The 12061-nt window shown below is 34.9% G+C and overlaps 1 protein-coding gene across 2 annotated transcripts in view; it reads left to right on the top strand.

Moving 5' to 3' along the window:
* SCAMP1 (secretory carrier membrane protein 1) overlaps positions 1-11354 on the top strand; it is a 121422-nt gene extending 110068 nt beyond the window's left edge. For both annotated transcript variants that reach the window (XM_050795702.1, XM_050795704.1), the window contains one exon: positions 8572-11354. In XM_050795702.1, coding sequence (XP_050651659.1) covers positions 8572-8736 — 165 coding nt within the window. In that variant the 3' untranslated portion in view covers positions 8737-11354. The remainder of the gene's footprint in view (positions 1-8571) is intronic.
* The last annotated feature ends 707 nt before the right edge of the window (positions 11355-12061 follow it).

The raw sequence follows: 12061 nt of genomic DNA, 5'->3' as shown, positions 1-12061 counted from the left end.
AAAATGTAGTAAAGAGAAAATGAGCAGGTAACGATTAATCCAACTTGGGCCTGGAAGTAGGGGACAAGGTGAGACTCAAGGATGACGCCCAGGTTTTTAGATGATGGACCATTCAGGAAGAGAGTACAAGAAAAATGGTTTGGGGATCAAGATGTTTTCCACATTGATGTTGAATTTGGGGAGTTTAAATTAACTGGTGGTGCATTAAAATATAAATATTGAGTAGGCTTTTGTATATACAAGTCAGGAACAAGGGAAGAGCTTTAGGCTGGATTTCTAGACTGTAAAGTATTGACTTATTGAAGTGAGTGAAGCCTAGAAAGTGTGTGGAGTCAGAAGAGGGCCTTGAGGAGAATACTCACAACAATGAAGACTCTGCTGTGGGTGGAGTATGAAGCGAACTTTAACCAGCACTGGCCGTGGTTGGGGAATGTGTGGCACAGATGGTCACTAGAGCCAGGGTGTGGAGGAAGTGTTTATTCTGTAGCTGTTCCATGATGGACTACCCTGTGCACGCTCTGAATTCTTTGACCAGCAGTTTTTTTCCTTTCCATTTTCCAGGTATACAGTTTTTCAGGATCCACCACACAAAGGAAAAGTTATAGAACGGTGCTCATATGCCAGGCATTGAAAAGAAATATGACTTTCTCAAATAAAATAAAAGCATTGATATGGATATCATGCAGCATACTCTGATATTTTGTTGTTGTTGTTGTTTTTTACCTCATAAAAAAGTTACCAGAACCTCTCTTTCTATGTGTTCACAAGTTCCTAAACTTCTCTGAGTCTCAGATTCTTTATCTGTGAAATAAGAAGTTTAGATGAGATGATTTTCTGTATGATTTTATGAAGTACAATAGGGATACTGTAAGCTAAAATATAATTTGCACCAGCTTTCATATTTTAATAGCAGGCATTTCTCTTTCTGTAATAGAAATTAAGATCCAATTTTAAAAACCTAATTTTTCTTTTTTAATTTTCTGTTTCACACTTGATCAAAACTGGCAGTTTAATGACAAAAAATCCTTTGCAGGTATGTAGCAGTATTTATAACCACTAGGGGTCAGGCTTTTCAAGAACAGTTAATGCCCTGTAACTGGACTCTATGCACAGTTTTGACTCTAGAATTGTTGGGTTTTATTAAGCTGTTCTTCTCTTAAGGTAAATGTGCTCTGTTCTATATATTTATCCTCACTGAAGTGAATAGGATTTTGGTAATTTCGTTGGCTTTCTGTTGTCTCGCATAACTGAAGTAGGTCTCATTGGTGCTGCAGTGCCCAATATGAGATTGTGCTCTTGGTTTCCCCTACAGTGTCGTTTTATACTCCACATTTCAAATATTGAAAGAATATATGTCTTCTGTACATCTACATGGAGAAGAGTCTAGTTTAGTCCTGACGTTTCACAAATAGATTTCTTGTTTTCTCTCAGATTATTTCCAAATGGTGTTTTTTCAAAAGGTCCTCTTTCTATTAGAACTATTAGAAAGAATTGAGTAATGGTTTTGGGCTAAGCGGGGAGATGTTATAAATGTGTCAAATAACAGTAAATGAATGCATCACAGGAGACTATGGATCAGGGGAATCCAAAATTTTTTCCTTCTGTCAATTGGTATAAGAGCTAGAATAACTTAATATGGAAGTAATTAATAGATAATATATCATTTGTATTCCTTTTGGGACCTGGTTTTGCATGATTATCACTTCCATGAAATTTGTTGATAGACTGTCATGTTCACGTTAAATAGTTTTTAATAGTGAATTTTTTGGATTTTGAAAGAATTTTAGAAAAAAGTTATTTTACCTCTTTAAAAGACAAGTTTTCTGAAGTGTTTCAAATTTTGTTTATTTACTACAATATCTATTCTGCAGATACTCATTTTTGTGGGAGCATTGAATTGGGTCTGTGATACAGAACGCTGTGATTAAGTCTCACTAATTGGTGTTTCATGGTAAATGCTTTGTGAAGATATCCTATTATATATAAAGCGATATTTTTCTTAGGTGAAAAGTGACTCTTAGAGTTATCCCTCTACATGCAGGGGATTGGTTTCAGAACCCACCCATCCATATACCAAATCTATGCATACTCAAGTCTTGGAGTCAACCCTGCGGAACCCATGTATATAAAAAGGCTTCCGTGTACTCGGGTTTTAAATCCCATGAATACTGTATTTTCTTTCTGAGTTTGGTTGGGAAAAAAATCACATATTATAAGTGGACCTGCCCCGTTCAAGGATCATCATCTGTACTTTCTTTGAAAGCATTGCTATCGTTCACCTCTCCCCCTTGTCTCTCCCACTTTGTGACTTTATTTATGACCTAGGATAGAAAGCTGATAATTCCACTGTGCTGTTTTTCTGTAGTCACAGATAGGCATGCTACTTCTCTGTCAGAACCATTCAGCACTGTCGTCTTTGCTGACTAGGAATCAATTCTGGATGGTTCACATCGTCTATTAAAATGCTCATCCATTTACTTGTCACCTTCTTCTAAGGGACACAGATAGAGTAGTACTTTTGAATTCCTAGAAAAAAATGGCACTCTTGAGCAGATTGTTTATATCCTGTCCTCGGTTGATACTCTTAGTTTATTCACCTAAAAAAAAACTTTACCCCCAATTTTTATTTTGTTATCTTTTTCAGTAAGTACTAAGCTAGCTACTTAGTAGATCCCAAATCTAGGTTACTGTAACTAAATTATTATTATCTTAGGCATCTTCAAATTTGGTAGATTTGGTAGATTGGTGAGTATTTATAATGCTGTAAATATGGCACTTTCATCTAAGTAATCTTTGCATTTTTTTATCAGCTTTATTGAAATATAATTAGCATACAATTCACCCATTTAAAATATACAGTTTAGACCATGCATGGTGGTTCACACCTGTAATTCTAGCACTTTGGGAAGCTTTGGGAGGCCGAGGAGTTTGAGATCAGCCTGGGCAACATAATGAGACCACCCTCCAACCCCTTACAAGACATTTAAAAAAAAAAACTTATCCAGACATGGTGGTGTGAGTTCATTGTCCTAGCTGTTGGAGAGACTGAGGTGGGAGGATCACTTGAACCCAGGAGTTTGAGGCTGCAGTGAGCTGTGATTGCATACCACTACACTCCAGCCTGGGCAACTGAGTGAGACCTTGTCTCTAAAAAATACAAAATAATTGAAAAAAAAAAAACCCTAAAGTATACAATTTAATGGCTTTTGGTGTATTGTATTTGTTTTAATTGTGGAAAAATATGTATAACATAAACTTTGTCGTTTTAATTATATTTAGGTGTACAATTCAGTGGCATCAATTACAGTCACAGTGTTGCGCAACCATCACTAACGTCTGTTTCCAGAACTTTGTATCACCCCAAACAGAAACTCTAGTCATTAAGCAATAATTTTATTCCTCCCTATTCTCAGCCTCTGGCAGCCTCTGATTTGCTATGAATTGCCTGTTTTAGATATTTCATATAAATGGAGTTATACAATATTTTCCTTCTGTACCTGGCTTATTTCATTACCATAATGTTTTCAAGGTTCATCCATGTTGCAGCATGTATCAGAAATGCATTCCTTTTTAAGACTGAATAATATTCCATTGTATCTGTATACCACATTGTGTTTATCTGTTGATGGGCACTTGAGATTTTCCCACCTTTTGGCTATTGTGAATAGTGCTGCCGTAAACATTGGTATACAGGTATCTGTTTGAGTCTTTGTTTTCACCTCTCTTGTGTACATATATACCCAGGTGTGGAATTCCTATGTAGTCTTATAGTAATTCTATGTTTAGCTTTTGAGGCACCTCCAAACTCTTTTCTGCAAGGACTGTATCATTTTACATTCCCACCAGCACTTTCTCTACATCCTTGCCAACACTTGTGATTTCCCATTTTTCTCATTCCAGCCATCCTAGCAGGTGTGAAGTAGTATGTCTGCTTTTAAAACATTTAACCTCTGAGGTGACTGCAAACTAAGCATTTTACTTTGTAACACAGGTATAGTCTCCTTAAGCCGTATTGTACTTATTTGGTAAAAATTATTATTAATGAGGACAATTTTGGAACACTTAATCCCCAGCAGGTAGACAAATAATTATTCAGTGGCTTCTACTGCAGATTACTAAGCTGTGTCTTTTAGGGGGTGTAACAATGAGTAGAATTAGTTGTTGCCCTTAGGCAAGTAAAAGCAGGTGGGATATAATACGACATGGACATAAACCCTATAAAAGAAGAAGTACATACGTGCCTCCCCAGATGTACAAAGATTGGAGGTACTCTCAATAGGGAAAGCCATGGCTAGTTCAGGCACAAAAGAGCGGACAGAGCATTATTTGAGAGAGTGCTTAAAGGGTGCGTGATTTCAACATGGTGAAACTAGAGCGTCAATTCAAGGGCTTACAGAAGGGATATCTGACCCATCTGTGGGCAGGAGGGTTAGTAGAGGGTTTCCAGAAATTTCAAACTGAAAATGTTAGGCTTAGAGGTCCATACTTTTTTAAAAACTCAAAACAAGAATTTAAAAAATATATATTTAAAAAATTCATTTGTTTTTATTTTCCCAGCTTTTATAAAAGTTGAAATAATTTTGGCCTGACAGGGATCTTAATAAAAGCACAGTTTCTTGAAATGGTATTCTGTATGTTTTAATGAAGACATATGTTTGGATTATTTAAATAAAGGGCCATTATTCTTTACTTCCCATATGATATAGTTTTTCTGTGTCATACACCACCACAGCATGTACTGTCTCTGAAGCTGCATTAAGGAGGCAGGACTCCTTGATGAAATCACATCTACATTCTGCAGATACTTAAAAATTAATTTATGTTAGTGTAACTCATTTATATACATTCCGATTTGATCTTTAGGAAAACTCTGAGGAGCACATAGGGTAACAAATATTCTTGTTTTATGGGAAGCAGACTTGAAGTTTTGAGTGGTAGCCAGCCAGCTGGAATTAGTAGAAACCAAATTTAGTGCCTTTTCTGTGATTTTCCTAGAACGAAGTATTATTTTAGGAGTAATGCAGTTCCCATAAGTAGAAAAGATAGTATTTAAGTTGCTTAATTTTTTTTTAATTCTCTAGACTATTCTGCATTTATGGAATTTTCCACTAGGTAATATGCATTCAGGTCACATACACAGTGAGATTTCCTAAAGTGACAGTACAGATAAAAAGGCTGTGCAACTTGGTGATAATTGTGCTCCATTTAAGCAAACCATCAACTGGTACATTTTTTTTTTTTTAAGATAAATTGTATTTTATCAAAATGGAAATCTTTTTTTTTTTTTTTTTTGATACTTTAAGTTCTGGGATACATGTGCAGAACATGCAGGTTTGTTACATGGGTATACATGTGCCATGGTGGTTTGCTGCACCCATCAACCCATCATCTACATTAGGTATTTCTCCTAATGCGATCCCTCCCCTTGCCCCCCACTCCCAAGTTGTGTAATTTTTAAAAAAAATTATAGTACTTGGTGTCAAAATCTTCTCCCTGATATCAGCAGTGTGAATTATCAGTAGATACCATCTGAAACCCTGGAGGGAAGTAATAAGCTTTTAAAGATCCTGATGATTAGCCTGTCTTTCACGGGGCCCTGAAATCAAGAATCCACCCTTTTCACATGGATATAATGGATTTGATACAGTATTTGAGCATTGTGCACTGTATATATGTATGTGGTCTTTTCCCTCTAGGTGGCTCTCTGGGTCTGTATAGATACAAACTATTGAGAAATGTGGCTATTCCTACCTTTATTTTGCTTCTGTGTTCTGTGGGACTGTTAATTACATTTTAGTAAACTGTGAAGCCCGTGAACACATAGTATCAGCCACTCAATTTAGTGCAAGTTTGAAAAAGGAAATAATAAAGCAAATAATAATTAACATTTATTTATTACATGCTCACAAAGTTGGGGGAAGAGAGAGACAAGTGAATCTGTAATTGCATTGCTCTGATTGGGCCTAGTAAGTAAAGGTTGATAAGATTTCTATAATACACTTCATTTTCTAGGATCCAATCATTTGTACTCACTGTGAGATAAGTGTCTAGAACATAGGAGTAGTGATTTATCTGTATCTTTAATTTTCCATAGAAAACTTGGTTTTAAAAGGGAATAAAAATAATTACTTTTATACTTATGGTAGTGCTAAGGTACTAGGAAAAAGGAATCTTCGGATTTACCAGTATATGTATTTGTCAGTGCTCTCTTTTTATTCTTGACCATTTGACACTTTGATCAGTAGTAATGTGGCGTTTACTTTTACCACTATATCAGAAGCACTCAGGGCTGTCTGGGTTATTTTTATCTTGTATCCTGATAGATTTTCATGCATTAACATGCTTTCTTGATAGCTTTTCTGATAGCTTTTCATGTGTTAACATGCTCTTTTCTCTTGGCATCAGTGAGAAGTATCTGTATCTGGTTCTTCCCATTCCTCTCCCAGTCATTCCTTCTTCTTGTGGATGCCTCTTAAATAGTGTCTTTTTAAAACAATTTCAATTTTCATTTCAGATTCAGGGGATACATGTGCAGGTTTGTTATAAGGGTATATTATGTGATGCTGAAGTTTGGGGAACAGTTGAGCCTGTCATCCAGGTAGTGAGCATAGTACCCAATTGGTAGTTTTTCAGCTCTTCTCCCCCTCCCACCTTCCCCTATGCTTATATCCCCGGTGTCTATCGTTGCCATCTTTATGGCCATGTGTACCCAGTGTTTAGCTCCCACTTATAAGTGAGAACATGTGATATTTGGTTTTCTGTTTCTGCATTAATTAGGTTGTGTACTTGATTTTATTCTCTTTCTACTCTGGGTTCTCCATAGACAGTTTCATAAATGCCAAGGTTTCAGCTATCATTTATATGTTGTTTTAGTCCCTTAGGGCTGCTATAACAAAAATACCATAGATTAGGTAGCTTAAACAACAGATAATGATTTCTCACAGTTCTCGAGGCTGGGAAGTCCAAGATAAGGCACTGATAAATTCAGTGTCTCGGAGGCGGGGGGCAACTTCCTGGTTCTTAGACAGTTTCTGTGTCCTTATGTGATGGAAGGTTGTCAGAGAGCTCTCTGGCATCTCTTAGAAAAAAAAAAAAGTTTTTTTTAGAGTTGTATATTGCCCAGATTAGAGTGGAAGTCTGGGACCATAGGTGTGTGCCACCACACTGGGCCTTGGGGTCTCTTTTATAAGGGCATTTATTCCATTAATGAAAACTTCACCTTCATGGCAAAATCACCCCCTAAAAGGCCCGCCTGCTAATACCATCATATTGATGGTTGGGATTTTAACATAAGAATTTGTGGAGGGAACATAAACATTCAGTCCATAACATATGCCACTGGTTTCCAAGTCCATGTCTTTAGCCCATTCCTCTCCCAAGCTTTGAATCAAACCTTTACCTGCCTGTTGTGGCAGGCCTAGAGTAGGTTGTCAATAGCCTTGGAATGAATGAACAAATGTTTAGAACTTACCATCTGGAACGAATGAAAAAATGTTTAGAACTTATCTTCTCCATTCTCTCTTCTCCCCAAACCAGCTATCCTCTCTTTTCTCTCTTCTTGAAACTACTTCCCCAAATACAAGCTTGCTTTGAGAGTCTTTGACTCATTATCCTTTTTCTTACTCCACAGTTACCAATTCCTATCCAGGTTTGGAAAAAAGACTGACTTGGATGCATTGGCCCCTTCCCTAAGCCTGCTTTGATTGCATTTCAGTCAAGCTTCTAATTTAGATCCAGTCACAGTGCAGTGTAATTACCAGTATCTTTCTCTCCCCACTGTGTGAAGTTTGTGGGCATATAATTAATAAATGTTGGTTTGTTATTTCCTTCTTCAAATTTGTGTTAAAATAAGTGGCTGATGTTACGTATTGATGGACTCATAGTTTAATTATGCAGCTTTTAAAGCATATATTGATAGAAAAATTTTGAACCCTACTCCTGAAAATAAATTCCAAGATTTGAGTGATGAATCAGTATGGCGAAACAATTCCCAGAAGTGTTTCTTTGTGCATTCTTTAGGACTTGACCATACACAAAATGTTAAATTGTATACAGAGTGCATAGCAGCAATATGTTGAAGGACGTAAATAGTGCTTGGTACATTAAATGATAAAATGATCTCATTTGATTATAACAGAGCCTGTGGTGTATATATAGCTAAAATGGATATAGATAAGGTAATGTTCTCTCTGAATAGTTTGGGGTAATAAATTAATGTATTGTTTCTTGTTACTATGTTTATACCATTTCATTGTAATGCTGTAATAATTTCACTTGACTAATTGGGTGCAGAGGAAAATACAACTTTTTGCAGTTAGCTAAGAAGTTCTTTATTTTTGGTTTGAATTAGCATAATTATCTCTTCAGCTTGGAGAAGAAAAGGAAAACCTGTTTTAAGAAAAATGTTTAAATACAATTATTGTGTGTCAGTTTGGTGGCTAATATTCTTGATCTTAGGAAACATGACCACAATCTAGTCTTTTTTGTTTGATTAATGTTGAGATTAAGAGCTGCTGGAAATGAATGTGTAGGTTGCTACTTACCTTCTCCCACTTTTTTGTGCCTCTGTAGGTACATGGACTATATCGCACAACAGGTGCGAGTTTTGAGAAGGCCCAACAAGAGTTTGCAACAGGTGTGATGTCCAACAAAACTGTCCAGACCGCAGCTGCAAATGCAGCTTCAACTGCAGCATCTAGTGCAGCTCAGAATGCTTTCAAGGGTAACCAAATTTAAGAATCTTCAAACAATACACTGTTACCTTTTGACTGTACTTTTTTCTCCAGTTACTGTATTCTACAAATATTTTTATGTTCGAAACACAGAGTACAGACAGCATGGATATTTCCTGTTCACTTGTGCATGGGCTAAAACCAGGAAAACTTCCTTGTCTTATTACTTTACCTAATAGTTTCTTAATATTTCAGTGCCCCTTGCAGAAAAAATATTACATGCTAAATAAATATTCTCCATATTTTTTGGGGGATGATGTTCAGTGAATTATTTCAGTGGTGACCCACTGAAAATTAATAATGGTACTTATGATTAAAAACACATTTAATACTAACTGCAGTAGTTCTTTCAAGAATCTTTAGAGATAAGGATTGCGCATTGGAAAAGTAAACTATGTTTCATTCCTTTTTCCCTATTTATATTGAAAGAAATAGGCCAGCAGAGACTTAGGGATTTTAAATTGGCTTGCTTTTTAGCTGTTTCAGTCACCAGTGAAGAGCCTATTTGCATTTTGTAGTAGATAATGTAGTATTTGTCATCTTTTTCTTTTCTTTTCTTTTTTTTAGAGTAGCTGATATTTTGATAACAATCTCTGATTTGCATGGGCACTACATTTCTTATATTAAGAGAATTAGTATTTTGGCTTCTGTACTGCTTGTGGTTGTAGGATTCAGGGGTTAATGGAATCACAGAAATGGTTTTCTGCAAGAGTTTCTTTTAAATAAAAAGTTTGGGGGTGCAATATAAGAATTTAATATAATATGCAGTACATTATCCAAAAGAGAAGGTAGTTAATGCAGTAGAAAGTAGTGGTAATAATTCCTTTTAAAAAAAAATTTCGGTAGTCATATAGTAACATTTTGCTATATGAAAACTTTGGTATATTCTGTGGTTACAACTAAGATTGTGTCTGGCAGCTCTTTTTGGGGGATGTGTGTGTGTGATTTTTAACAGAGGTATTAAAGGCTAGTCTAACTGTTGTCTAAAAAGAATGTACAGTATTTAAGGGATTTTCCTTTTAGCTTTTAATCTCCAGTGGCATTAAACCTAAAAAGACCCTGGCATTTTTTCATATACTTGAATCCCTAAATGCACCTGTCTTTCACTTTTTGAGACAGACTGAATATACCTAAAATTTCCAGCAATAGAAAAAAAAAAGCATTTAACTTGCACCAAGCAAGAAAATATAAATACAGTTAAATGCATTAAGATAATCACATTAAAATTGTTACTATGCAGCACAGAACTTCGTTCTTATAGTATTCTTGGGTTCAAACTTTGAATCAATTTTAACACTGATTAAGTGACTCAAAGACATTTGTAAGTCATGCTACTGTGTTTTGAAAGTCTAGCTAATTTAAGATTGCAGAATGATAGATGGTGATTTTTCAATTAGATTTTAAGTAAGGATTGTGATATTAGAGGCTGGAAATCCTTATTTTTTAAAAAATCAGATAGGCATAAATAGTTAAATCGCTTTCATTCTCCCCAAACCTGGAGTTACGAAAAAGTTTCATGCTAGAGGTGGGATGCCAAGTTCTCACTATCCATGAAGCAGTGCTGTGTGTTACTAGGTAACGCAGATCCATCCAGATGGTGTTTACATTTGATTTATTTGGGATCTTATTGACATCAGGTATACTTGGAAGACATTTCTTTTACTCTTCAGCATATGAATTTAAAGCTGTTTTTGTAAATATTTCGAATCAGCGATAATTTCTACCTACATTCTCAACCAACTTAGCCAGTTTGTTTTTTAGAGCTTGTAGTGTTATTGGAAATCTTTTTTATCAGTATGCTTTATTGAGTGTAGATTTTGCACACATTCAAAACATTAACCACAGAATACAGCAAGAGCCCCTATATTCACTATTAACTTACATCCCAAGTCCATTTTTTTCTACACACTACAAACAAAAGATATATTAGAAACTTTTGAAAAATGCTGAAATACTTTGCTTCAGAATTGGAATGTTTATATTACATAGAAATCCTCAAAGGTAGCATTATTAAATAGCAAAGAATAATTAGAACCCACATCTTTTTTTGTGTGGATGGAGAAAATGTTTTAAAATTCAGTTATTTAATACCAGTTTGAGAGAGAAAATTGTTTTTTAAAAATATACATATGCATTGAAATGATGGCAATGCTTATAGTATGATCAAGTATGAAAGGAGCTTTAAATTCTTATATTTACTTTTCTCTATCAGTAAATTGTTAAATTTTCACTCAGCAAAAGATTGGCATTTGTTAGTGTTTTATATTTAATACTAAAATCACAGTCATGAAATCATAGTCATAAATGGTCTTCACATAGTAGTCATCCGTGTTATTTTTCAGTTTGTAATATTAAATTATGGCAATTTTATTTCAAACTAAAGTTTGAACACTGGAAAATCATTACTCAGTGATTTGTAATTTGGGACTTGGATTATTTATCTAGAGATGTTTGTATATTTTGTCAGTAACTAATATTGCGCTGCCATCATGGTGACTGTCATGGTTCTACAGAAATGCCCTCCATGTGTCCCTCTAATGTTGCATGTTTCAGTGGGTTAGAAGTTTTGTATATTTATTGTATTAACACAGAGTGTCATAAAATAAAATGCTGTTTACTGGATGTTTGTTTGTATAATTTTGAACATTATAATAGCAATTCAGAGACAGACATTGTTAAAGGTTTGATGTATATAGAAATTCCATGTTTGATTTTTTAAAAATATGTGTATAAGTCTGTCATGTGCTAAACAAAATAATATGAAAGACCTAGTTAAAAACTCTGAGCAACATAAAATGACCATTTTTCTGTTGCATTAGACCTTTACAGGTAGTGGAACAGGAGTTTCATCCATATTAAATAGTTTGGCCCCTTTAAGGTCAAAATACAGATCATCTAGAAGTTAGATTCAAAATGGAAAACCTATTCGTGGCTCAGATATTTCATTGTGGATTAAAAATGGGTGTCTCTGTACTAGTATTGTATTTATTCAATTGTATTCTGATTTCTAACTTTGCTACCTATTGCTGTTTTATGTACTGATGAAAGTACTTATTTGTGTATATTGGATTTTTCACTTGGTTAGCTAAAGAAGATGTAAAAATATCTAAAATAATGTTCATGGTGAATCTTCTTTTGAGAAATACATGTTAAAAAAGGAACGGTATTATTTTCTGGTTGTTGTATTTTAAAAAGCGAGTTTGGATTTTTACACCTAATTTACTTGGAAAATATTCTGTAATTCATGTTAAGATAATGTATGGTTTGCATTTTAAGGGGATTTATGTTAGGTTAATTAGTCGTTTCTGTAAATCATTTGTAATAGTGCT

This window comes from Macaca thibetana, chromosome 6 (assembly GCF_024542745.1).
Source record: "Macaca thibetana thibetana isolate TM-01 chromosome 6, ASM2454274v1, whole genome shotgun sequence".
Classification (NCBI taxonomy): domain Eukaryota; kingdom Metazoa; phylum Chordata; class Mammalia; order Primates; family Cercopithecidae; genus Macaca; species Macaca thibetana.
Note: the sequence above shows the minus strand (reverse complement) of the source record. Positions and strands in the feature narration are given on the sequence as shown.